Source organism: Rhinolophus sinicus, linkage group LG10 (genome assembly GCF_036562045.2).
Source record: "Rhinolophus sinicus isolate RSC01 linkage group LG10, ASM3656204v1, whole genome shotgun sequence".
In the NCBI taxonomy this organism is placed as follows: domain Eukaryota; kingdom Metazoa; phylum Chordata; class Mammalia; order Chiroptera; family Rhinolophidae; genus Rhinolophus; species Rhinolophus sinicus.
The window spans coordinates 39,492,113-39,517,901 of record NC_133759.1 but is presented as its reverse complement, the minus strand read 5'-3'; the positions used below and the strand labels follow the sequence as shown (position 1 = coordinate 39,517,901).

General features: G+C 43.0%; 1 protein-coding gene across 10 annotated transcripts in view; it reads left to right on the top strand.

Moving 5' to 3' along the window:
- TFDP2 (transcription factor Dp-2) overlaps positions 1-25,789 on the top strand; it is a 186,638-nt gene that overhangs the window by 138,682 nt on the left and 22,167 nt on the right. For 9 of the 10 annotated variants that reach the window (XM_019747143.2, XM_019747140.2, XM_019747137.2 and 6 more), the window contains 5 exons: positions 2,089-2,157; positions 6,167-6,318; positions 9,489-9,655; positions 13,354-13,459; positions 13,670-13,870. In XM_019747143.2, the coding sequence (XP_019602702.1) occupies positions 2,089-2,157; positions 6,167-6,318; positions 9,489-9,655; positions 13,354-13,459; positions 13,670-13,853 (678 nt within the window). In that variant the 3' untranslated portion in view covers positions 13,854-13,870. Of the gene's footprint in view, positions 1-2,088; positions 2,158-6,166; positions 6,319-9,488; positions 9,656-13,353; positions 13,460-13,669; positions 13,871-25,789 lie in introns of those variants that run through there. The other variant, XM_074312942.1, reaches the window with a different exon arrangement.

Sequence of the window (25,789 nt, the reverse complement as noted above, 5' to 3'; positions counted from 1 at the left end):
AGGTTATCTGGGAAGAGATGGCTTTACCAAGAAAAACAATCTCTGAACTCAGTCTTGAGGGAAAGGAAGACTAAAAGTTTGCCATGTGGTTTAGGGTAGGGAGGGTCTTCCAAGCAGAGGCTGGGCGTATCAGCTGAGTCAGGCTAAGAAAGAATGCCCACAGCTGGGTGCGGCCAGAGTACCAGCAAGGAGAAAGGGGATAGATTTCTAAGTGCTGAGCAATTGGGACCTGATCCTATAAACAGTGGGAAGCTGTGGAAGAATTGTAAATGGGAGTGCTAATAGGATATGTTCTGCAAGGTCACACAGTAATGGGTTGGAAGTTGAACTGACAGGAAGATGAGGAGGGAAATTGAGGGGATGGACTAGAGACGGCCTGAGTTACCGCAGTGGCGCTGCGGTTGGAGACATGTTTTGGAGGTAGAATCAGTATTTGGTCTGGTTGGGTGTGGGCGTGAGGGGCACGTAGGGGCCTGGCCTGGCACAGCTTCAGATGCAGAGTGAAACTCCTGCCCCACCTTTGCAAATGTAGAAGGCCACACGATTTTGCAGCCAGTCTTAGGTAATTTAGGATTGAAGTGTAGTGATTAGAGGAACAATGAGAGGAAGCTCCTGGTGCAGACTAGAGCAGATGGGAAGCAAATAAGAAATACGCTCTTGTAGGAACAAGAAAAATGTCTTATTTGATATCACTGACTTTTGCCCAAAGAGACAGTGAGGAGCTCATTTACAAGGAAATTCAGATCCTAGTACCTGTTTTCTAGATAGTTGTAAGAGTGAGGAAAACAATAGTTGCTCAAAGCTGGGAAATTTGTCCCATAAGCATGTTTCTTACTACAAGTAGAAGTTGTATATTGAATACGTAAGCTGGCTGTAATAGCAGCTATGCCCATTTACAAGTCAGCTAAAATTTAATATACCAAGTTTACCTCTAAAATAAAATAACATAAAGAAGAAAAGGAAGGGAAAGAGAAATGTGGCATGGTTTAATTTCTCTTATCAGGGAAATGATACTTACACACGTGACATGGCAGTGATACAAGGTAGTATAGGATTCGAAGTTACTTCCTTATGCTCAAGGAAGCATTAGAGGGTCCTATGCACCGTCTGGACCGGGAGTGTTCGTACTGCCTGGGTTACTGGGGAAGGTGTCGCTGGGACCAGCTTTTCCTGGGGCGTGGTGGGAGGGTTGACCCCATTGAGGCAGAGTGACAAAGGAAGGACAGAGAGGTCAGAGTCACAGCAAGATGTACTGGGAGCAGTGGAAGGCAAGGTTTAGGTGTGTGATGGGGCTGTGCAGGTTGGTTGAGTTTTTGACCAAACTGGTAATTATCTTTTTTCAATCATAATATTTGGTCATTGGTGATAGTTTAAGGAAAGACTGTTACTAGTGAGAGAGTAAATTGGTAAAACTTTTTTGGAGGAGATTTTGTCTCAGAAGCCCCAAATCCTGTTTGTATACCAATCAGCCATGTGATTCTAAAAGGGGAAGGAGGGGGGCAAATAAATGGAATGAATGAATGAAATTTAAAGTAAAAATAAGTCAGTTAAACTGAGATCTTACTTCATTTTGGGGGGTTGTGGGGAGTGAGGGTCTGTTAATATAGCACAGTAATAATAGTGGCTCTGCAACCAGATGGCTTAGGTTCTTGCCATGCATTAGCTATGTGACGTTGGGTCGTTACTGAACCCTCTGCCTCCATTTCCTTACATGCAAAGTGGATAAAGACTTATCTCATACATAGCGTCTTGTGAAGATGTGTGAAGATAATGAGTGTAAAATACTGAGTAAGTGTTCACTAAGTGTTAGCTCTTGCTCTGTTGGAACATGAGTAATAAATAGCACCGAGTACTACATACCAAGTACTCATTAAGCAGATGGATTTCGTTCCACAGTTCTGCTGTCTTGCCTGCTGCTAACCCCAACCCGCCGCCCAAAGAGGTGCAATTTGCCTTTATTGATGTTGGGAGTTAAAATGGGTTGCGTTTCTCTGAAGAAAACTGGATATCTCAGAATTGGGACCTGAAAATGAGGAATACTTTATTCTCTACATATGTTCATGTTATTTTGTAACCTATGTTTTAAAGATAGAGAAGCAGAGGCGGATAGAACGGATAAAGCAGAAGCGGGCCCAGCTGCAAGAACTTCTCCTGCAGGTAAAGATGCTGGAATGTTTTTCACTACCTCCCCTACCTGTATTCTGCGTCTCTGCTTACTTGCTTTTATCAGTGTTTTCTGCTTTGGGTGCCTTTGCGTAGTATTTGGTGGGACCACTGTCGGGCAACCTCCCCCATAGCCGAGCCCATTGCCATCCACGTGATCTGCCTTTAAGATGGTTCCATCTCTCACCATCATCAGGGCCCCACGGCAGCTCACCTACCCTATGTGTGTTTTATATTGTGCAATAGTTTACTTTTGACACTTATCCTTACTCTGAGCAGAAACTATTAGAAGTCTATTTTAGCCCTAGTTTGGAATACCACGAGTTAAGGCTAGTTAAAGTTTAGGCACGTTGAATAAAATAATCAAATCCTGTAATACTTATCTATAACTAACAGAATAACATGAAATGATTCAGTAAGCTTTGTAGAAATACCAAACCTTAAAACGCATTTCTATTTAAAAGAAAATTAAATTTTATAGTGTAATAAGGATCCCTGTATTTATACTTTTTTCAATAATTGCCTGGGATTTGGATGATTTTTAAAAATATAATAGAGCCTTTGTATAAAATTACGTAAGGTAAAATCACAGGGTAGGTGTACCTTTCTTTTCTACTTTTGGTAATTGTAGTTGGTATAAAAATTCACTTTGAGCCATACAGTGGGGCCGTTTTCAATCCAATGGAAAAAACTTTGTAATACAAATGAGAGAGTGTCTATGCTTTTGTTTTTATCAGCAAATTGTCTTTATTTGAAAAGTTTTCAGCCAATCATAAAATCAACTTTGATTTGAACAACTGTAAGTCATTTAATTTTTGGTATAATCCACTTTTCAGAAATAAAGATAGCAGTAGTTTACCAAATATTGTAGCAGGTTTTTTCCTAAAATACTTTGTCTAATGGACAGAATATGTTAAGTAGTCTTAAATATTCCAGATTTTTGTTTTTCTCTTTCTAGGTGCTTGTATTTGTTTTTTGTTTTCCTTTCACATTCACATATAAATCAGAGGGGCAAAAGAAGACCCTTTAGCCTTTCCAGAGATTTGCGCCTAATCTGAGAAGGAAGTAGGGCCCGGGCAGAGGGCTAGTGGCAGGTAGAACAGAGACTTTCTGAACTTAAGAAGCCCACGAGATGGTGTTCCATCCTGATTAGGCCCTTTCTTTTCTTTCTGCCTCCCTCCCTCTCCTTCCTTTCTTCCTTTCTTTCTTTCCTTTCTTTCTGTGTTCTATGTCTGCTTTTCACCCTGAACTCTGTGGGACCTACCTGAGGAGCTACCGCTGAAGGAAGCATTTTGTGTATTTTTCACATTAGATTTCCAAATAAAGTTTTGTTTGAAGAGAGTGTTCTGTAGCTTTAAAAAGGCTTTGAAAGCTGACAGTTTATTCCCACAGCTCCTCCCCGTAGAATCCTGCCTTTCTTATAGTCCTGGCCTGCCAGGCACTGGCCTCTAATTCCTACGCTGTCACCTTCTTCCCCTCGCTGCCTCTCTGTTGTCCCTGTCTCTGCACAATTAGCTGCAGTATTTCCCCGTCAACTCATGGTCCCTAAACCTCATGCAGGGCCTTCCTCAGATTTCCTCAAAAGTGTCATGGAACATTCTGGAGCTTGATTTTTGGTCTATGTTATTATAAAAATCTGTTTCTCAGGATGCCTGTAATAATCTGTTTATCAGAAAGAATGGTACAGAAGATCACCGTGTGTGTGTGTGTGTGTGTGTGTGTGTGTGTGTGACCTTCCCAGATTACAGAATTAAGTTCAATATTTTTGCCCCCTGCTTATCTTTATACAATTAACATTGTATTTTTTTTCTAAGGCTTAAATTTCTTTTCCTCTCAAATCAAATATCTGTAGAAGATTTCAAGCCAGGGGCAACCTAGCTATCAACGTTTATAAAAGCAGGTCTCTCTACATATTGAAATGAAACCCAAAGTATAATTGAAAACCAGTACTTCTGCTCCTCTGGTAGACATATAGCTTATTTCCTCCAAATGTTTCAGTTTTCTTTCTTTTATCAAATAACAAAAAGTTGTCATAGTAAATTAAACAAATTTTCCCTGAACACTAATAATTTGCCATGACTGAGCTAGCTTAGTTTTTCTAACAGTTAATGTCACAACTCACTGACCTCACATGGCTCAAGTCAGTTTTACTTACATGCCACCAGCTCTCTTTCATCCTCGATACTGTAGAAGAGGAACGGTGTGAGTACATCATACCTCTAAGTAATACAGGCATCCTACTTATATCTACATCATTGTCCCTTCAGCCCTTAAACCTTTTCCAAAGCTGTTAATGCATAGGAAAATGGGTCTCTGAACACACCAAAAGTTGTTCAGCCTCTAAAATAGATGTCAGTGAGCCTGGAAACAACAAAAAGCTAAAGGAAATCAAAGGGCAACAAATAAGGAAATCAATCCAAAACAAGTAGGAGGTGATTTTTCTTTTTACTATCAAAATGACATTCTATGTTTTTAGTGCTCTCTTCCCCTGAAGAATCTTTGATGCTATTAAACTGTACGCAGTATTGAACAGTGAATCATAAACATAAAGGAACTGTGGCTTGTCACTGTTTGTATTCCCCTCTTGTGGCATTAGGGCCACAAGACTAAGCAAAGTGTGGGAGTATCTCCCAAGGTGCTTTCCCTAGGAAGGGAAGAGAAGCTAGGCAGACGTATTGAAACATCTAAGTCTTTTTCTCAGGTTTATAGTTCCAGCATATTTCCCTTCCATATTAAATGAATTAGCAATAAATGTAAAGTAACCTTAGCGCTTTAGCAGCAGAAAATAATGAAGAAGTATGACTGAAATAATGTTTTGATAATGGTATTGATACTGATTGTCTTCTGATAGTGATTTTTGGGCACGCTGTTAGGGATAGAATAAATTGGTGCATTTTATGCATTTTTGTGCATTTTAAAAGAGTAAAATATTCACTTTCCAGGGAGCTAGCATCTAGCTATTTTAAGATAATAATAATCTTAATCAAACTTTAGTTAAGACCAAGAACCTAGAATAAAGAATCCTAGGATAAGATTGCTAAAACACAGAAAATAACTTAAATTCATCACTACTGGGGGAGAAGAGATGGAACCAGTTGATGAAAGGGGACAGATGGCTCTGACTTCAAGAAACCAGTGTATGTTTCATGAACAGATGAAACACTTGAACTGTGTAAGGTCTTTCTTGCTGTGGAATTCTGTAATACATTTGTCTTATTAAAAAGGAGGATTACTTTCTTTGATTTTTGAGTAACAATTATAACTAAAGGTAGCAGCAAGATTCAGTGTAAAGATTCAGGCCTTGATATATCTTATCAGAGCTGAGCCTCAGTTTCCTCATCTGGAAAATGGCAGGTGGGGAGAGGGTTGTGCAAGTTTCCAGATTGTGCCCTAAGGACGCATAGAAGTTGTGTGGAGGAACCTAAGGGGTGAGTGGGGGCAGGGCTGTCAGGGCTCAGGATGACTCACCCCACTGCAACCCACCAGAGCAATGCTGCTTTCGTCTGTTTTATATAGTGGATGTCCCTTCAGGTTTCATTTGGAGGAAGGGTTCTGTGGCTTTATAAAGTTTGCATACCATTGGGCTAGGCAATCCAAGAGATGTATTTAACCCTAAACTCTTGAGATTCTGTGTTAGATAAATGGAAAACAGAAATGCACATGGTGCCACTTTCACTGTATCACTCACTCTAAGAAGAGTTGCAGGAGCCACTGGGCTTTCTCTCAAATTTATAAGATCCTATTTCTATGGATGATGGAAACCGTGAGCCCCATTATTTACATTAGGATGCTGTTAGACAACATTTAAATGTATATTTTCTCCTCGAAATATATTTAGTTAGATCATTCCAATCTTTTTTCGTAAATCTTTAATTCACTCATAGGTGGAAGGCCTCTTTAAACTCTCTAATTTTAAACTATATTTTAAATGTAGTTATCTTAATTCATTTAATTCCAACTCATTCACATTAAGTGACCATATTCTTTTTATTGATCATTACAGCAAATCGCTTTCAAAAACCTGGTACAGAGAAATCGGCAAAATGAGCAGCAGAACCAGGGCCCTCCAGCTCTGAACTCCACGATTCAGCTGCCGTTTATAATCATCAATACAAGCAGGAAAACAGTCATAGACTGCAGCATCTCCAGTGACAAGTGAGTGCAGAAAACCAGGGGAAGATTGCAGGCTGGCTTTCTGTTTTGCAAAATAAAGAAGGGTGAACTCCATTACCTGACTCCCCCAAGGCCGACTTCCTTGGGGCAAGTGAAACCCCGCAGCACAGTGCTGTCCTGTAGTGGTGTATGCTCCGTCCCCTCTCCCGGGGGACTCGGGCCTGGCACTGTGCTGCCTGCTGCCTGCAGAGTGGTGCCTGGACCCAAGCCCGGATGCGCACGTGTGGACGTGCATGTGGTCTAACCGGGCAAGTAACTGCAGTAAGGTTGGCCTCTGTGAGGCTGGCACAAGGTAGGTTCGCGGTGATTCACTGTCATAGTTTATTGTGGAAATATTTTAGATATCAAAAGTGGCATTAAGACAATTAATTCTCTGTTTTGCTATATCAGTTGAGTGTGCTTCTGTTTATTAATGGATGAATAGATAGAAAATATTAGATGCGGTCACTGCTTTCTTTATTTCTTAATTTATCTTATAACTGGAAGTTTTCACCTTTTTAACACCTTCACCCATCCCCTTCCCCCACCCCCTCTGGCAACCACCAATCTGCTCTCTGTATCTATGAGTTCAGTTTTTTTTTTAGACTCCACATACACATGAAATCATATAGTATTTGTCTTTTCTGACTTATTTCACTTAGCATAATCCCCTCAAGACCCATCCATGTTGTTGCAAATGGCAGTTTCCTTTTTTTTAATGACTGAATATTTCAGTGTGTGTATGTATATTACATTTTCCTTATCCATTCCTCCATTGATGGATACACGTTATTTCCATGCCGTGGTGATTATAAATAATGCTGCAGTGAACGTAAGGGTACACATATCTTTTCAAGACAGTGATTTTGTTTCCTTTGCATGTATTCCCAGAAGTGGAATTGTTGCATCATGTAGTAGTTCCATTTTTAACTTTTTTGAGGATCCTCCATGCTGTTTTCTATAGTAACTAAGATTGATGGTAATATTCATCATAACAAATGAGAAGTAGCAGTTGTCAATACAGAATTAATGTATAATTTATTTTACCCTTCATGAAAATAGTTTATATCAGTGGTCTGTGGGCTGTGACCGGTATCATGAGAAGATAGTTAAAGGAATCGAGTACAGAGTGAGACACACAAGTGAATTATGCCTCCCCCGTTTAAGAGCATCAAAGCTCTGTTTTCTGAAGAACAAATGGGGGTGATACCAGGGCCTCTGTCACTCTCTGGCCTTGTTATGAGGATTAAATGAGATAATGCCTATAAAGGGTTGGACTCGAAGCAAGTATTTTATAAATGTTAAATACTGTTACAAAGGGTCAGCATATAATTTATCATCCAGATGGGGACACATTTGAAAGCAAAAAAGGACTCAATAATTACATAAGTACCAGAGGCATAGCCCAGGACTGTCCTAGGAGATCAGAACTTTTGGTCTCCTTAAAGCTGCAGCATTGCCCTTGGGCCTCACCTTTCCTTGTTTTTCCCAGTCTTTTCTCTGACAGTGTTGCTTCCTCTATTTGTCGTGATTGCATACAGATATTCTGGGTCACTTACATAAGAAGGCACCAAAAAACAAAGTGAAGAAGAAAAACGGTGAACAGGGATTTCAGAAGTATTTAATAGTTAAGACTGTGGACACAATTAGAAAGAGTAGAGACCGAGCAGGCTGTGGAGGGAGAAGATCCATTTTTCAGGCTTTCCTCTAGCTACATACTTTCTTAAGCTCTCAGATCTCATTCCTTCCTCCATCAAAATAAGAATTATAGTATTTAAGTTGCTGTTTTATAAAAGTTATAGATATAGTCATGAAGGACCAGCCCACTGGTCAGTAAATAGTAGATGTCTGTATAGTTACTCACACACTTGCAAATTCTTTACTAAAATCTATGTCTAAAAAAACTAGCATACATAAAACAATTTTAGAGAATGGTTAACATATTTTCTGGGGGGAAAAGAAAACCCTGTTAGAATTCTAGTTACTCTCTCTAGTTAGTCTCTCATTTTGTGAGGGATTATTAAATTCTCTTCTTTGGTCTAAAAGGAGTAGCAGGGAATCGTGGAGTCATTGGCCTAAGGGTTTTATGGATTCTTTTCACCCCAGGCTGGGGTCTAGTACAGTTTTCATCCTTGGGTGGTTACTGACTCATGCTCTTTCCTGGCCCTTCCCTGCATGGAGAGAAGGAGGCTCTAAGAATCTTGTAGAAGCTTGTTATTCAAGGTAGGTCCTAAAGCCTTGTCTTTCAGTTACTTTAGTGATGCAATCTTTTCCCCTTAATTAGCCAGGAGCCTTTCCCGCTAGGAGGATTACATTTACAAAACCATCTGCTTTTAATCTGTGTCTGAAGTCATCTCTACATTTTTCGTCTAGGTTTTTTTCTACAAATTTGTTAATGTACTTTATTCCAATTCATGTACTTTATCTAAATATGGCATTTTTCTTTAAATTGTAATTTTTGCCCTGATCTAATATCTAGCGTAAAAAGTTTTACCCTCATGTGATTTTAATAGAACTTCATGACAGTGGAAACCCACCATTGTCCCAGAACATGTACCTGCACTCTGTCCCTGTAGATCTGAGACCTGTGGGTGCACCAGGGCCTAGCCTACCTAGGAGTCAGAAGGACCACTTCTTCCTACTTTCGCCTCTTTAAGATGTTTTACTTCTTGGGCACTCAAGACAGGGCTTGGGGATTGGTTAATTTGTGAAATAGTCTACCACTTATTACTCATCTAAAGTAATGCTATAGCTAATGCTGGACTCATGAAAGTGAAATAAGCACCCAAAATGTTCTTTCCTCAATCCTAATAGGCCAACTCATAGCAGGATTATGTTAAATTGGAAGGCTTTCTTAATATTCATTTTGTGACAAATCTGTAAACAGCTTAGAAAGGTATTGGATTTAGACCAGAATTTCTATCTCCCGTTTGCAACAGCTTAATGAGGGCTGAGGTTTATGGACTCCTTTTGTCTGTCACAGGCCAGTGGTTTTCATTGGGAAAGTGGTGTCTTTGAGATGTCCTTACCCTGAGCACAGCAGAATGACTCTTACTGCTCTTAACATAGCCGAACTTAGGCCCTCAGTCTTGTATGTAATTTATAGAGTACCAGCTGTTCAGAATTCCCCAACACCATGGAAAACCCTATACTAATTTTGTTTCCTCATGCAGGTTTGAGTATCTTTTTAATTTTGACAACACCTTTGAGATCCATGATGACATAGAAGTACTAAAGCGGATGGGAATGTCCTTTGGCCTGGAGTCAGGCAAATGCTCCCTGGAGGACCTGAAACTTGCTAAATCACTGGTGCCAAAGGCTTTAGAAGGTTATATCACAGGTATGTTGACTAATGCTTTCACATGTTGCCCCTGATAAATGTCAAACCCTAACTTGTGAAAACCTTTCTTCCTTTCTCATAGAAAATTATTAGGGTGGTGCAAAAGTATTGCGGTTTCTGCCGTTGTTTTTAACCTTTTAAACCGCAGTTACTTTTGCACCAACCTAATAGTTCAGGTCCCGCGTGTGCCTGCCCTCAATTCTGCGCCCTTTCCTGCTTCTTTAAATGTGACCATGAGCTTGAATTCCTTGTTTATGATCACTTGCTTTCATTTAGATACAAACACAAACATCGTAAACTGGAAACAATTTATTATTTCGTTTTGTCTACCTTGACCTTCATATAAATGGAATCACAGTGATATATTTGGTGATTTGATTTTATTCCACGCAGCATCACATTTCACATTTGCCCACATGATTTAATAGAGCTGTAATTCATACATTGTTACTGCTGTATGGAGAATTCTATTATGTGAATATATCACAATTTATTTGTTCATTTTACTAATGTAAACCTTCAGTTTTGTTTCTCATTTCTTGATATTAAAAAAAAACCCAAAAAACAGTGCTACCTTGAACACTGCTGTAATTACATCCTGGTGACCATTTTGTTTCTACCAAGTTACACTCTCACCTGCAAAGTGGAAGTATTCTATTTTCCCAGTCAGGTGGATGTGAAATGGTGTTGTTGTAAGTTTTGTACATTGAGATTTAATTCACATGCCATAAAATACACAATTTTAAAGTGTACAGTTCAGTGGGTTTTGTTATATTCACAAGGTTGTGCAATCATCACCACTCATTCTAAAACTTGTTTTTCATCCCAAAAAGAAATCTCATACACATCAGCAGTCGTTCCCTACCCACTCATCCCTATTCTTCCCAGCTCCTGGCAACCACTAATCGACTTTCTGTTACTATGGATTTGTCCGTTCTGGACACTTCATATAAATGGAATCCTACAATATGTGGCCTTTGTGACTGACTACTTTTACTTAGAATAATGTTTTCAAGGTTCATCTGTGCTGTGACATGTCAGTACTTCATCCCTTTTTATTGCCATTGCACAGATACACCACATTTTGTTTAACCATTCATTAGTTGGAGGACATTTAGATTGTTTCCACTTTTAGACTATCATAGATGATGCTACTATAACCATGCTTGTACAGGTTTTTGTGTGAACATAAGTTTACAGTTCTGTTGGGTGTATAACCAGGAGTAGAATTGCTGGGTCATATGGTAACTAATTATTTAAGGAACTGCCAAATTATTTTCCAAAGCAGTTGTACATTTGTATAATCCTCCCAGCAGTGCAGGAGGGTTCCAATTTCCCCACACTTGTTATTGTCCATCTTTTTTATTATTGCCATCCTAGTGGATGTGAGGTGATATTTCACTGTGGTTTTAATTTGCATTTCCCTAATGACTAATGGTGTTGAGTATTTTTTCATGTGCTTATTGGCCATTTGTATATCATCCTTGGAGAAATAGCTATTCAGATCCTTTGCCCATTTTAAAATTGGGTTCTTTATCTTTTTATTAAGAATTAAAAGAGTATACTTAAAAACAAAAGCACATGTTTTGCATGTTCTGTAATTCAGTGGTTTTTTTTCACTGATTCAGAAATCTTCTTTATGGTTGTCCTAAATCCTAAGACTATAATTTGGATGTATAAACAATGCTTTTCTGCCTTTGCTTTTGGCAATTTCCTTCATTATAAATATTACCACCTAGAATTTCACATCGTTTTTTACAGGCATTAGTTCTAAGGTATATTAAATATAAATGAAGAAGTAGTTCTTAATTTGTTTTATGGTTTTGGCCCTTTGGTCACAACACAAATGTCCATTGATTTGAGATTTGGTTTCTACTGGATTTAGTTTTTAAATTGGCACCATCCACTTCCTGCAAATGTGACCCCATCTCCTTGCCTCTCAGCCAACCAGTCCCGGGTTTTCCCTCCACACACCCGCTCCGTTCTCCCCACTCTTTCCCAGAGCAGCCCAGTCCTGTTAGCAGTCCAGCAGGGTCTCCATAAAGGGCTCACTCAATAAATCACCAGGACCTTATTTTAGCTTATTCTCATTGTAAAAGCTCAGGGCGGTTAGGCAGGCTCTGTCGTTTTATCTCCTCATGACCTCATTGGCAGACCGGGGTACTGACTTTCTGGTTAGTTCAAAAAAAGAAACGTGTGCCTTTAGTGTGTGAAGAGACAGAGGGGCTCTTGAGGAAGATTGTGAGAACCATTGTGTAGTTCCTATGATAACGTGAAAGAAACGTAGGCTTTTCAAAGCCATTGTAAAAAGAAAATGTAATGTGTTATGCTCACAAATAAATAGCTGTGTTCTGACAGAAAGTTTCCATATATGCTAATTAATATTCAGCATGGGATTCTGGCTTTAATTTTGTCTTGTACAGAGTTATTTAATGTGTTTAAAGTCTGCTATTCTTCTTAGAATTGAAGGTCTTTTTTTCAGTTGCCTTAGTTAGCCTGTGAAGAAAAAGGTTTACAAGGCCATTCTAAAATCAATGTAGTCATTTAGCTTACTTTTTTGTTCAATATAGGAAGCCTCACATAGTCAGACAGTGCCAGGACAGCAGTTTCCCATCCCCATACACATAGTTATATTTATTTATTTTTTTGCACAGTAATTATGAAACTTTTGATTAAATATAATAAAAGCTCATTTTGGCAAATTACATTTTCTGAGTGTACATTCAATCTTATAATGTAACTCAAAGAATTTCTTTTTAAGAATGTATTTCTAATATATATATTAGAATGTATTTAGTATAATGTAATACAACATTTAATATGAATGTATTTCTTATATATATATATATCAACTATTTTGTAAACTCACTGTTGAAAGAAGCTATACTTATTCAGTAACGTTTAGATTTTAGATGTCCCAGGCACTGCCTTCTTTGAGCTAACATTCTAGGTAAGGAGACAAGTATTAAACAAGTAAAATTACAATAAGTTGATCAGGGTTGTGATAGGAGAAATATGATGTATGCATAGAAAATAAGATTGGAAGAATATGCCCAAAGTATTTCATGCAGACGGACACAGTGGTGCCTATCGCACTGTCATTAAAAACACGACTGCCTGTGACCTTTTAAAATAAGGGTTAGTTTGGGTAAGAAGCAAAGGAGACCAGGAAAAAGAATAGATCTTTGATGACTAATAGCACTGAATTCCCCAGGGGCACTTGAAAGAGATGGTGCAGTGGGGGTTTTGGCCAAAATGTGTCTGTCCTCCTTGCCTACAATACTTGTGATTTGACTTTCTCATTACGCACACCTGGGTTTGGCTGTTACACCGCAGCCCAAGTGCTGAGTCTTGTGAGGAGGACGCAGGTGTCCAGGAGAGTGCAGCGATCACTGTACTTAGTGAGCTGCCCTCTCGAGTTCTTAATGGGAAACAAAGAATGAGAGTCTGTCATTGGTTTAATTTGAATTATTTCTCGCTGTAGTCTGCCTTCCTGTATTTTTCCTCCCCTGCTTTTATGCTCTAAAAATCTCTTTTTTCCAAGCTGAAGAAACCAAGGTTCTCCCTAGGGCAGGAGACCCGTCTAGCTGTAATTTAGAATAGGCTTATGTTCTTACTTGTTAGCTTTCCTCACACGGTAACGACGGCAGCCACAGAACTTAGCGCCTGCATCTTCTGCTTTTGTTTTTTTCCTGTAGATATCTCCACAGGACCTTCTTGGTTAAATCAGGGACTACTTTTGAACTCTACCCAGTCAGTTTCAAATTTAGACCTGACCACTGGTGCCACCTTGTCCCAATCAAGGTACGTATTTTTTCAGGGTTAGAAAGGCCAGCCCCGGAGCCCTGGCCCTCCCTGGAGGGGAGAGTCAGCATGTCACTGCCGGCACAGGTCCTGAGCAGACTTTGGCAGAGCTCGCCGGTGGCACCTCCTTTCCCATGTTTTTACTCCTGTTTTACAAAGCTTAAAACATATGCCACTTAATGAGCCTGTGTGTTTTTAATTGTTTGCTAGTGTAAACCAGGGGTTATGCCTGGATGCTGAAGTGGCCTTAGCAACTGGGCAGTTCCTTGCCCCAAACAGTCACCAGTCCAGCAGTGCGGCCTCTCACTGCTCCGAGTCCCGAGGCGAGACCCCCTGTTCGTTCAACGACGAAGACGAGGAAGAGGACGAGGAGGACTCTTCCTCCCCAGAATAAAGACAGGAGAAAACCCACATTTTCGTATTTGATGCTCCTGTGTGTCTGTACTGTGAGCTCTTGTTTCTGAAATGATTGCTTCAGCCCTTGCCTCTGCGTGTTCAATGAAAACTAGGGAAACACAGTAAACAAATTCCAGGAAAGCCGACATGAGTGAGAGGAAAACTAACGTAGCGTGAATGAAAACTGAACAGCAGAGCAGTAGATCACATCTCAAACAAAGTGTGCTTTCCGAGGTGATAGAGAGGGGGTAGTCCCAGACAATTGGCAGCATGAATGAACCTCATTTATTTTCCGTGAGGTGGGTAAGATCTTTGTGTCCCCCACCCTCACGTGACCTTCCTTAGAATTCAGACTGCTCCAGTGAACAGCCCTTGATGCTCATGTTTCTCGTGTTTCTCTCCTGTGCCCAGGCTGCCTTTTACAGGCACACATGAACCTGAAGAGTTCCCAGGGAGGGGGTGAGTTGTACAGCGAGGGGTGTACATGGCAGCCCTTGTGGCCTATGGAGCACAGACTGAACTGCTGAACTACTCGAAAATCTAGTTGAGGTGCTTTACGCATCAGCTGCCTTAGATGGCTTCTAGAAAGGAGCGAGCGTGAATTCTTAAGTACTTAAGTGACATGTAGAATAATTTATAGTAAAACTGAAATGAGCATTACTAGCCACCGCGTTGGTGGGTAGAATTGTTTAGGGCTACTTCTGGAAGCCAACGTAGAATAGCATTTCCACGTGCATTAACTACCTTGCCAGCACTGCCTTCGCCAGCATTCTAAATCTGGAGTTTTACAGAGGAAATCCTGTCTATAGTTTTAATCAAAGCTATGCATTTCATACAGCGTTTTCATTTAAAACAAAGAAACAAATTCCTGTGACCGAATTGCTTGCTTACAGTTCCTTGCAGTAATTGTATGATTTCACCCCAGTGATTTTACCCAATTGATGAAAATGAACCTAATGTCATTACTTTCAAAAGATAAGTCTCTTTCCAGAATATGAGCAGTAATGTTTTCCTGTACATGTCACCTTTTGTACATTTTCATGAATCAGAATGACCTTATTGGGTTTATTCCTGGGTAAATTGCATTTCGAAAGAACCTGATGTAGCATTTCACAGAAACAACTGAAAAAACGTTGACCTCTCCAGTGGTCGGGCGGCTACCGTAGTGCAGTCCCCAGGGTGTTGTTTCATAACCGGAGATGCTGCCAGGAATGCTGCGTTGTGCTCAGTCACTGCTCTCTGATCGGAGGAGTGTGGAGACACTGCCACCGCAGCTAGACCCCAACCTAATGTCACATTAAGGCCTTGAAAGAGGAGCAGGTAATAATGGGAAATTAACTCTAAATCTTTGTGTTGAATCATTTGGATTTGGCCCTCGATTATGCATCTAGCACCTTTGAGCCCAGCACTGAGCTCTGCCCAAATCCATCCTTTTCTGAATCCCACGGGGCAGACGTAGGTGCCTCGGGATGCCTTTTTACAGCTCTGCCACTGAGCTTACAGTGGGCCAGAGGTTGAAAGACCTGGCTGCCCTGAAATTCCGATTAGGCCATAAAAACGAATACATAGAAACTTACAACTTTAAGTTCCTTTGAAACAAAACTCATTCCGTCAGAAATAAGCTCTAGTGCAGACTCAGAGTGTTCAAGGGGGCAGAGAGCTTGAAAGGCAGTTTTTAGAGCATGCTGTCTCAGCCCAAGCTCTGGGGCACACCTCTTAGGCTGGGCAGATGGAAGGAGCTGGAAAGTGCAGAGGCTACTGCAGGTCTCCGTCGGCCTCCAGGAGACATTTCTGACTGGGAGCTTGTCACCTGGGGTAAAACCGGGCTTCCTTCCAAACTGCCCTTTAAGAGGCTGCCTCCTTTACTGACACACACCTTTCTCTGTACCTAAATGGGCCCCGCAAAGACCTGGAGAGGTCAAGGGCCACAACTAGCCTTTTAGTCTTCCGAGTATTGTGCTATAGGTCCCTACACCTGGACATCTACCTTTATGACAGGTATATAATCATAAGTCCTCCACTAGAAAGCAAAATCTTTGCTAGAGTTTTTGGGAAACCGCTCCCTTTCCACCTCTCCCCTCCCCTTCTCTTTCTCTCTGCTGCTTTAGTGCTTTAAATTGATAAAATATGGGTTTAAAAGAAAAAGCAACCAAAGACTCTTATCATTATTGGTGCCCCGTCATTGGCCTTCCCAGCCATGGTGTGTGGTGTTTGACTGCAAATGGCCTCTGATCCTCAGTATTGTTTTGGGGTTACTGCTGAGGACGTCTCATAGTCACACTGTGGCCACCAGTACATGTCGCTGGCATATAGTCTCACCTGAGCAGAAAACTAGGTTGCGATGTTTAGAAAGATAAGTTCTGTTATTCTTGTGTACCTTCCCTAAACAGATTTATCCGGATCTAAGTTCCGCACTCAGTCACAATTTCATACAGCAATCAAAGTGAAAAAAGGTTAGGAAATTGTGGTCACGGCATCCAGACTTCTTCACAGGCGTAGCACTTGGGGTGACTTGCGTGCATGTGTGTGCACACGTGGACACTCCTCCGGAGGGTGCTGGTCACACTGCTTTCTGGGGAGGTCGAGAGGCCTTCCCCCCCATCTAGTGCCAGGTTAGTTAGCTGTTACCCTTTCAGGTGCATAGTATTATTCGTCAGAAAACCCTTGCTCCATTTAGCCCTTGTGCACGCAGCACCAGGCCTGCCACATCGGGTCCTTCTGTGGCAGGGCGGTGCTGCCGGGGTTCACAGCAGTGCTACGCGCCAGGCACCTGCCCGGGCTTCCCTTCACCCTTCCCCTCTGTGAATCTCTCATCCACTTAGTCTTCTCGTGTGATGACAATGTGATGAAAGCAGTTCCAGTAAGTGTTGGTATAAACTGTGCCTTATGCTCGTTGCAGGACCGTGGGGCGGGGGCAGGAAAAGAGGTGCTGACTGGTTCCTCACCTCAGGATGCCCACTGCCCCTGGAAAACTTGACAAATGATGACCATGTGTTGTGTTTCCTTCAAGTTAATTCTGTATAGAAATGGGGAGAAAACTTAATGTAGTTTCTGCCATTTTTACCAGGATGAAAGACGATAACTCCCCTCATTAGCAAAATTTACAGTGGTAAGCACACTCTGCCATACTTGCAAAATAACGCCAGGGTCAATCCTCAAACACAGATCAGCCCCTATCGGGTAATTCAAACAGGTACTCACCAGGAGGGCTAGCTTTAGCCGTGCACACATCTGTAAGTCGGCCGGTTTCTACACCAGTTCTTTTCTGGCTCCTTGGGTCGTAGAGACAGCAAAGTTGCTCCGAGTATAGCTGAAACATAAGCTCCTGGGACAGTCAGGCACCGTGGGAGTGGATGTTTGTGGGGGCAGGTTAGCAAAGAAAGGGAACTGCCTCAGCTGTTTCTACCATAACCACACTGTCTAGCTTAGCAGTGATCCACTTCTAGGGCCCTTTAAATATCTAGCTCCCTCCCCATAGACGCGTAAAAGCAGTTCCCCTACCCAACAACTCTGATGGGCCCTAAGACTGTACGGCCTTAGTCAGAAGTTTGGGTGGGGCTCTGACAGTGAATGTAAAGGTTTAATCCTTCAGTAAGTTTTGAGTGAATACAGAACAGAAAACATTCGGGTTGGTTGGTGCTACAGAGAAAACAGGGTGATGGGACAGTGGACAAAAGGCTCTTTTGGCTGGGGGTCGCCAGGAAACGCCCCCTGAGAAAGTGATAAACGGGTGCCGACTCCGACGATTGAAAGACATCTCATACCTTCTTACCATGACGCTTTCAATCTACTCAGTTCCAAAGGCCACACTGTTCCAGTTTTAAGCATACATTTTGGAGTCTTAAGGAGTTTTTAGGATTTAAAAGAAAACCAAACTTAGCTACCAGCAGTATCCATAAACCAAGAGAGCATTCTAACCCGTGTAGTTCTCTTTATTAGCTTCATTACCTTCCAATTGAACCTACACAATAGACAAATAATCACTTTTCTAGGTGTTTTCTTTTAGTTTTGCAAGCTATTGGATACATAAACATCTTTTTGTATTGGACACACAGAAGGTCATCTTTTATTCTGCATATGGACTGTCTTTAATGGAGCAAAAGACTACAGATGGACCATTTTCCTAATGAGTTCCCCATTTTCATGCACCCAAAGCAATGGTTCCCAAACAGTGGTGATCATATGTATGTATCGAAGACGCACTGTGTGCCAGGGGCCAGCACCGTGCAGTTTGCAGGCTCCTCAGAAATGTGCCTCCCTGCCCCGATTCACAGTCAATATACAGTGTTCAGTTAGTTTGTTTAACTTCCACTCAAGCCAAACTCTATTCTTCCAAAGGAAAAAGTCTGATGTTTTCTTAAGATTTTACCTTTTTAAAAAAAATCAAGCTAAATATCCACATAAATTGCAACATTCCTCAGGAATTAGTCCCTTTACATAACCAAGATATTGCTGAAAAGTTATGCTTAGATAACCTCTGGGGTCCAGTTTGACCACATACCTCTGCACTCACACTAGGCTAAGGAAGAAGAAGTGGGGCACACAATTCGGACCCTCCAGTTACGCCCTGGGAGTCCCTGACAAGTGCAGGAACACGTGGTGGCAGACGTCCATCCGTTCACCGTGGTGTCGAGAGAGAAAACTAGCTTATTACATGTGTTCTGTGCAGCTGTTCTCAGGTGAGGTTATTGCTTGTCTCATTCTTCTATGGCCTTTGCTTCGCAGAAAGGCCTACAGACTTCAGTGCTGTCTTGACCCCTTGCTATTCAGTAGGTCAGACTTTGGTCCTCCCTGCGTATAACCAATGTAGCTGAAACATCAGGACGCACCCCTTCTCCACCCCGCTCATTAAGACATGAAACAGGCCAAGTGCTTGACTACCTAACAGTCTGTCCCACAACCCAGAGTTTCTTCCTCCCGGGAGGACCACGTTGCTTCCTGAAAAACCCCCCCCCCACCACAACCCCTCCAGACAGCTTTGGGCTTAGCAGTCTGGGTTTAGCACCAAGTGCTAAAGAGCCAAGGAGCAGAAGTATGAGTCCCAGCGTGAGGCTGTGGTGTCAGCTTTGGGCCTCTGTCAACTCAGAAGACCCCAGGTTTAGACAGTCACATCTGGAAAGAAACCCCTCCATGGACAACAACTGGCATTACACTGGTCATTGGTAGGGGCTTGAGAGGTTATGTTACCAACTGACCCTTCTGTCCATGTCTGTCTCATCAAGGAAACGTCCCCAGATCATATTGGTTTTAAAACCCATCACTTCAAGCTCACCATTTTGTCACCAGTGCATCATCTTCACATGCCAGGCACCATCTACTAAGAAGTGGTCTGGTTTTGCTTGTTCACGACGGGAGTCAAAAGATTTTTTTTTTATACTAAAAAGTCTTTGAGGACCCAGTTACTTTTCTGCTAAGAGACTCCTGAGCAGTCGCAGTTGTTTTTCCCATTAGTACGATGACAGGGTCAACCTTCCAGTGTCCTGGAAAATGGAACTACCAGCTAGCCAACTGCACGGGCTGTTCAGGGGGCCTGCCTCTGAGGACCACAGTGCAATACTGTGAGTTCCTGGAGGTATTTTGTTTACCACCACCACACTTGACTTTTAAACGGAAAAAAAAAAAAAAAAAAAAAGCTGTGAGCCCAAATCACCTTGTTTGTTCACCTTTTCATTTGGAGATACTTTGACCATGTGCTATAAGGTTTTATTTCCAGAAAATATAGTTCTGCTTTTTTCTGCATGAAGGAAACATCATGGTGCCACATGCTTTAAGCAGCGTAAACAAGACAATTAAGGGGGAAATGCAAATACCACATCTGACTTGCCTAATGTAGACTTTATTAGATTGAAGTACCTAACCTAACGTGATGTATTATTTTGTAGTATCTCAAACTTTGTAAATAAATGCCATTATTTTTATATGGAAATTTTATAGAAGAGCTATTTCTGTATACTTAATTATTCCTAGATTTTCTGAAATTGCTTCCAGTAGATAACAGACAAGTCCCAAGCAGTGTTCCTGTAAGGATGGTTCACGGACCACCTGCAGCAGAATGGTGGGGATTGGTTAAAATTCTGCCTCCCTAGGTCCTACCCCAGATATTCAGCTCTGGGACTGGGGTCAGGGAAGCTGTATTTTTAATAAACTCGGAGTGATGTTTTTGTCCATTAAAGTGTGAATATCCATCTTATAAGATTAAAAGAAGGAAAAAGAAAAAGCATCTGAAATGAGTATCAGTTGTGCTTGAGAAAAAAATGTATCAGACTATTGTATGATTTGAATGAGATGTACTATAGAAAAAATAAATAATTTAAAATAATGTAGGTCTCATTATTAGCTGGTGACGAGGGAGTCAGTGGGTATTGTGGTGCCTGTCCCTCCCGTCCTTCAGGACTGAGATGCTCCTCCCACAGCTGAGTCCCTCTCCTAGGAATTGCCCTCAAGGAAGCTGCCTCACCTGAGCTTACATCTACATGCAGCCAGTGAGGGGGTACAGAGCCCAGCCTTCTTGCTGCAATTTGGGGTATCTGAAGGGCCACCCCAACCTCAGAGTTCCTCATGGAATTGGCCAGTTCCTCTGGCAACTGCATCGATTCAACTTTTCCCTTTGCCTCATCCTGCTTCCCTCACTATTTTACGGGTGGTGTTCCGAGGAGCACACTCCAATACACGGACACCACCTGTCCCACCTGTGATGGAAATTAGTCAGATATTTAAAAAGCTTTCAACACTTATTCATAAAAACACATGCACTCCTATGTTTATTGCAGCATTATTCACAATAGCCAAGACATGTAAACAACTTGCATCCTATGACAGATAATGGGGTAAAGATGATGTGCATACATGCAGTGGCATACTACTCAGCCGTAAACAAGGTACTGCCATTTGCAAGAACATGGATGGATCTTGAGAGTACTATGTTAAGTGAAATAAGTCAGATGGAAAAGATCAAGAACCGTATGATTTCACTTATACGTGGGATATAAAACAGCAACAAGTGAACAAACAAAACAAAAAAAAACTTCGTAGATAAAGATCGCGGAATGGTGGTTACCAGAGGGGAAAAAGGGTGGAGGGGGGACGAAGAGGGTAAAGTGGGTCAAATACAAGGTGATGGAAGGAGACTAGACTTTGGGTGGTGAGCACACAATAGAGTATACAGATGTATTATGTTGTACACCTGAAATGTATGTAATGTTAATTGACTCCAATAAATTTAAAAATTGGAGGTAAAAAGGTTTTCTAAGTTAGAGACCTAAGATAATATAAAGAGTAATGTTCTTACAATCCCAGAAATGATTGACCTGAATACAATTTTTAAGGAAGATGCTTATCCTCCCTTTACACCAAATGCGCATCAAAGAGAAGAACCACGGTGATGAGTGCAGAATGCCTGCTTTCTGTCCTCAAGCAGAATTTCACGTGGCCTCAGGGACCACAGTGTCCCTCAACACCTGTTCAAGCAATCTCTGCCTGCCCCGGGGAGAGGCAGGAACCCTGATGGTGCTGTTTCCTATGTTCCAACAAGCTGAGCAGGGTAGTAGTGGGTATGTGGGCAGTCAGAAGTTACAGAAGGGTGTGGAGCAATTTGGGGGTCGTAGAATGGGGTCAGGTCTTGAAGAGACACTAGAAAATGGTTAAGGAAGCACTCACTTGAATGCTGATGTCCAGTAAGGAAGGCGTGGTGATGGTGATGGTGATGGTGGTGGTGGTGGTGGTGGTGGTGGTGGTGTGGAACGCCCGGTGTGGAAGTGGGGAGCCAGTGCCCACTCGCTTTTCCCAGGCATTTCCTAGAGTGAGGAGCCCCAGCTGGTATCACGTCCTCTCTGCTCCTTCTCTTCTATAGAGCCATTTCTTAGTGCCATTTGGTTAATATATCCAAGGACCCAGAGGAATAACCAGATCGTTTGGTCATAAGAAAGTGCTTTTGCTCTTGGACCATGTGGGAGATGTGAAGGACAGTGGAGTGTCGTCGGTCGCCATCAATACAGCCACTGGACACACTGCTGGCCAGGGAAGATGTCTGCAGAGCCCAAGGTGTTGTTTACTTCAATACCAAGATTTGTGAGTGGGGCTCAGCTGAGGTGACAAAGCATCAGAGAGAGGACAGCCTCAACCAAGAGAGTCTTGTCCGGGAGGCAGAACCCAATTGACAAGCTAACGTTCAGTCCCTACTCCCAGAAGCTATTCTTTCCCCATTCCTTCTGACCGATGAACTTTTGTAGATTCCATACTTGTTCCATTTTTGTGTCTTCATTGGAGCACTGGCTCCTCTTAACTGCTGCTTACAGCCGAAGACACCTCCAACCTTCCCAGCATTTTTGCCTGTGGGGAAGGCATCCCCCGCTGTTCTCACTGGGGACCCTGCCAAATGCCAGGAGCAGCCTGATCGCTGCCAGCTCCACCTTTCCAGCTTCTTGCTGAAACTTGCTTTTAGGAAAACTCAGAGTATAAAGTGTGCTGTGGGAAGGGCCGGCGTGGATCAGGATGGACGAAACCAATCCCATCTAATGCAAAGCAGAATTTGTCATAACCACTTTCTTACTTTCATGCAAATCACTTTGTCACGTGTTTTACCACTGGGGCACAGTGACTGTCGTCACCCAAACACTTCCTTCTTGCTTAACTTCTTCCTACCTTGCTCAAGGGCTCTGAAGAACTTTGGCACCTACACTACAAAGCTCAGGAGACTTGTGTGTTGTTTTTTTCTTCATGCCCTAGCACTTGGCCATGGCCCCCAAAAGTCAGAACTCAACTAGAATTCATGAGAAGAATGTGCACGAAAGTCTGAAAATGACTGTCACGTAGGGACTTAGCTCCCGCTCCCCACAGAAGAACGCAGGACATGGTGAGGCCAAACAGGAACAACAACGGAGCCATGGATAGGGGAGTCACACCACTATATTCTCGCTGGTGGCTGGGTTGGAGACACAGGAAGCAGGATCCACATGATCCTCAGTCCACCGTCTGCTTCTCTGCCTGCCCACCTCACTTGCTAACTGCAATCGGCGCTTGCTAGTTCAGCCCCCATTTGCTGCTAGTGTAGCCACGGCAGTTATATTAGTGGCCAGTGGTTCACTGGTTACAGCTGACGGCCAACTAGCCACAGCTGATGGCCATCCAATCACAGTTGATCGCCATTTACTACCTGAGCCAGCACCTTTCCACGTGAGGGCGAGAGCCTGGAAACTCCTGGCTCTGTCCCCACAATGACAGTCATGAAGTGTACCATCTCCACAGGAATTATTTTCGTGTCCAGCTAATAAATAAATAGGCTTATTCTTAAATCTCCAGTGAACATGGGTTTATACTGGACATCGAACCTGAATACAATGAAAAGTGCTTTTACAGGATGTATTTTTAAAGCATCTACATATTGTCGGTAGAGACAAGGCCTCTTTGCCAGGAGAGTAGCCGTGGGCTATTCGGTATGAAGGGCTCCAGCCCATCTGAAGATCATCTGAAAATGGACACTTTCATCAGGTTTTATCAAAATTCAATTAACAGTCAAAGATAGGAACAAAAATGACAGATTTTTTTTTCAGTAAATACTTTTGGAAACTTTTTTTTGAGAACAAAAACCAACTTTAGCCCAGCGGACCCTCTTAGAAGTTGGATAAAGGCACATAAAAAGACAGACCATCGAATCGCAGTGCATACTGGGAGGTTAGTTAGTCTCCCTCCCACTCTCCTCCCCCCCTCAGACAGGCAAGCCAGGGCCGAGCATGAGGGGACCTGCTGCTTCACTACAGCGTTGACTCAGACCCTGGCAGCAGGGCGGATGTGACAGGCAGCTTCAACGTCCCAGGGCTTTGGTCCCCACTTGGATTCCTGGAGACAGACCGCCAGAGGAGGAGTCTGTGCAGAGACAGCCCTTTCCTGGACAACACCGGCTCCAGAGGCAGTTTCTCATAAAACATTTCTCCAATGAGTAGGTGAAGAATCACTATTGCAAGGACAGCTGTTATCGCCCTGTTGGGCCTGCACCGGGAAGCTTGTCTATACATTGATTATGCAGATGAAAAGACAGGCCTGGCCAAAGAAATCCGCTTGCTGAGGAAACAGTTCCTCCCTATCTCCTCCCCACCCGAGTCCCTTCGGGAAAGTTTCTCAGAGCCTGGAGGGCAAAAGCATGAGCAAATTGCAGGGTTGGGGTTTGGTCCTGGAGGCAGGTGCCTGCTGAGGCAGGCTGGGACCTCGCCCAGTTATCCTGACAAAGGACAGACACAGAGCAGATGGGAGAAAAAGCTGGACAGGAATACCAGGGGCAGAGGAAGCCCGGAAATGAGATTGCAACACCCACGTGGCATCAGCCTTGCGAGCCACATAGGTGCTGGAGGGTGATGGGCCATCAGTGAGAGCAGCCGTCTTCCTCCAGGTGCTGGCAAAGGGGACAAAACTCCAGCATCAGCTGCAGCAGCCGGCAAAAAGGAGCATTACCTCCTTTATGGTGGTGGTGGTGTGTTTTATTTAGGTTTCGTTTGGAAGACTCAACAAATACCAATTGCTGCACTAGGAGTCCCTGATTCAGTTACAGTCCTGCTTATACATTAATTTCTCATTTCATGACCTTGGACGAGCTGCCATTTGAGAAATTATAGTTGTACACACATACTCCAAATCCCATAAAATAATTCCTATGCATAATCCTATACCAAATCCCAATTTTTCTGTAGGATTTTGCCATGCTCAATAAGCAGTATTAGAACACACTCTGTAGTTAACAGCCTGTTAAGCTTCTTGACAAATGTTTAAGTGAAGAGAGACATCACCCTCAGTGGGGGAAAGGAGGGAGTGAGTGTACTGTGCACGCCTTTCCCTGTCTTCCTCCCTCCTAGGAGACACTGCATGTGAGTGTGCGCACGTGGGCACCCAGACATTGTGGGTGGTTGGGGATGTTTGAAGGGCCTCTGTGGCTGGAACGCTTGCTGGGAAGAGGAGGGAGGAATGGTAACCGCAGCTCGTAGGCTCAGGCATCATAAGCCGGCACCCACCCCACTCAGGATTCTCAAGCTTTATTGTCAGTGTGAGGGAAAATCTTTATTGGAAATTAGAAATTCTCTGAAAATAACCCACAATCAAAAACTTGTTTGTGGGGGCGGCTGGATGGCTCAGTTGGTTAGAGCACAAGCTCTGAACTACAGGGTTGGCAGTTTGATTCCCACATGGGCCAGTGAGCTGCTCCCTCCACAACTAGATTGAAGACAACCAGCTGCCGCTGAGCTGCAGGAGGGGCAGCTGGATGGCTCAGTTGGTTAGAGCATGAGCTCTGGGCAACAGAGCTGCCGGTTCGATTCCCATATGGGCCAGATAGCTGCGCCCTTCATAACTAGAATGAAGTCAGTGAGCTGCTGCTGAGTTCCCTGGTGGCCAGATGGCTCAGTTGGTTGGAGCGTGGGCTCTCAACCACAAGGTTGCTGGTTTGACTCCCACACGTGATGGTGAGTGTGCGGACAGAGCCAGGAGTGTAGTTTCCAGGCTCTCGGCCTCACGTGGAAAGGTGCTGGCTCCGGTAGTAAATAGCGATCAACTGTGATTGGATGGCCATCAGCTGTGGCTAGTTGGCCGTCAGCTGTAACCAGTGAGCCATTGGACTAATATAACTGCTGTGGCTACGCTAGCAAAAAATGGGGGCTAGCAAGATGGTGGCTGAGCTAGCAAGAGCGGATTGCAGTCAGGACGGCGGGTTGCGGACAGTGTGGCTCCTGCTTCCTGTGTCTCCAACCCAGCTGCCAGCGAGAATATAGTGGTGTGACTCCCCTATCTATGGCTCCGTGGATGTTCCTTTTTGGCCTCACCATGTCCTGCGTTCTTATGTGGGGAGCGGGAGCTGAGACCCCGAATGACTCCCTGCATGACAGTGAGCTGCACCCCCTGCAACTAACAACGGCGACTGGACCTGGAGCTGAGCTGCAGCCTCCACAACTAAGA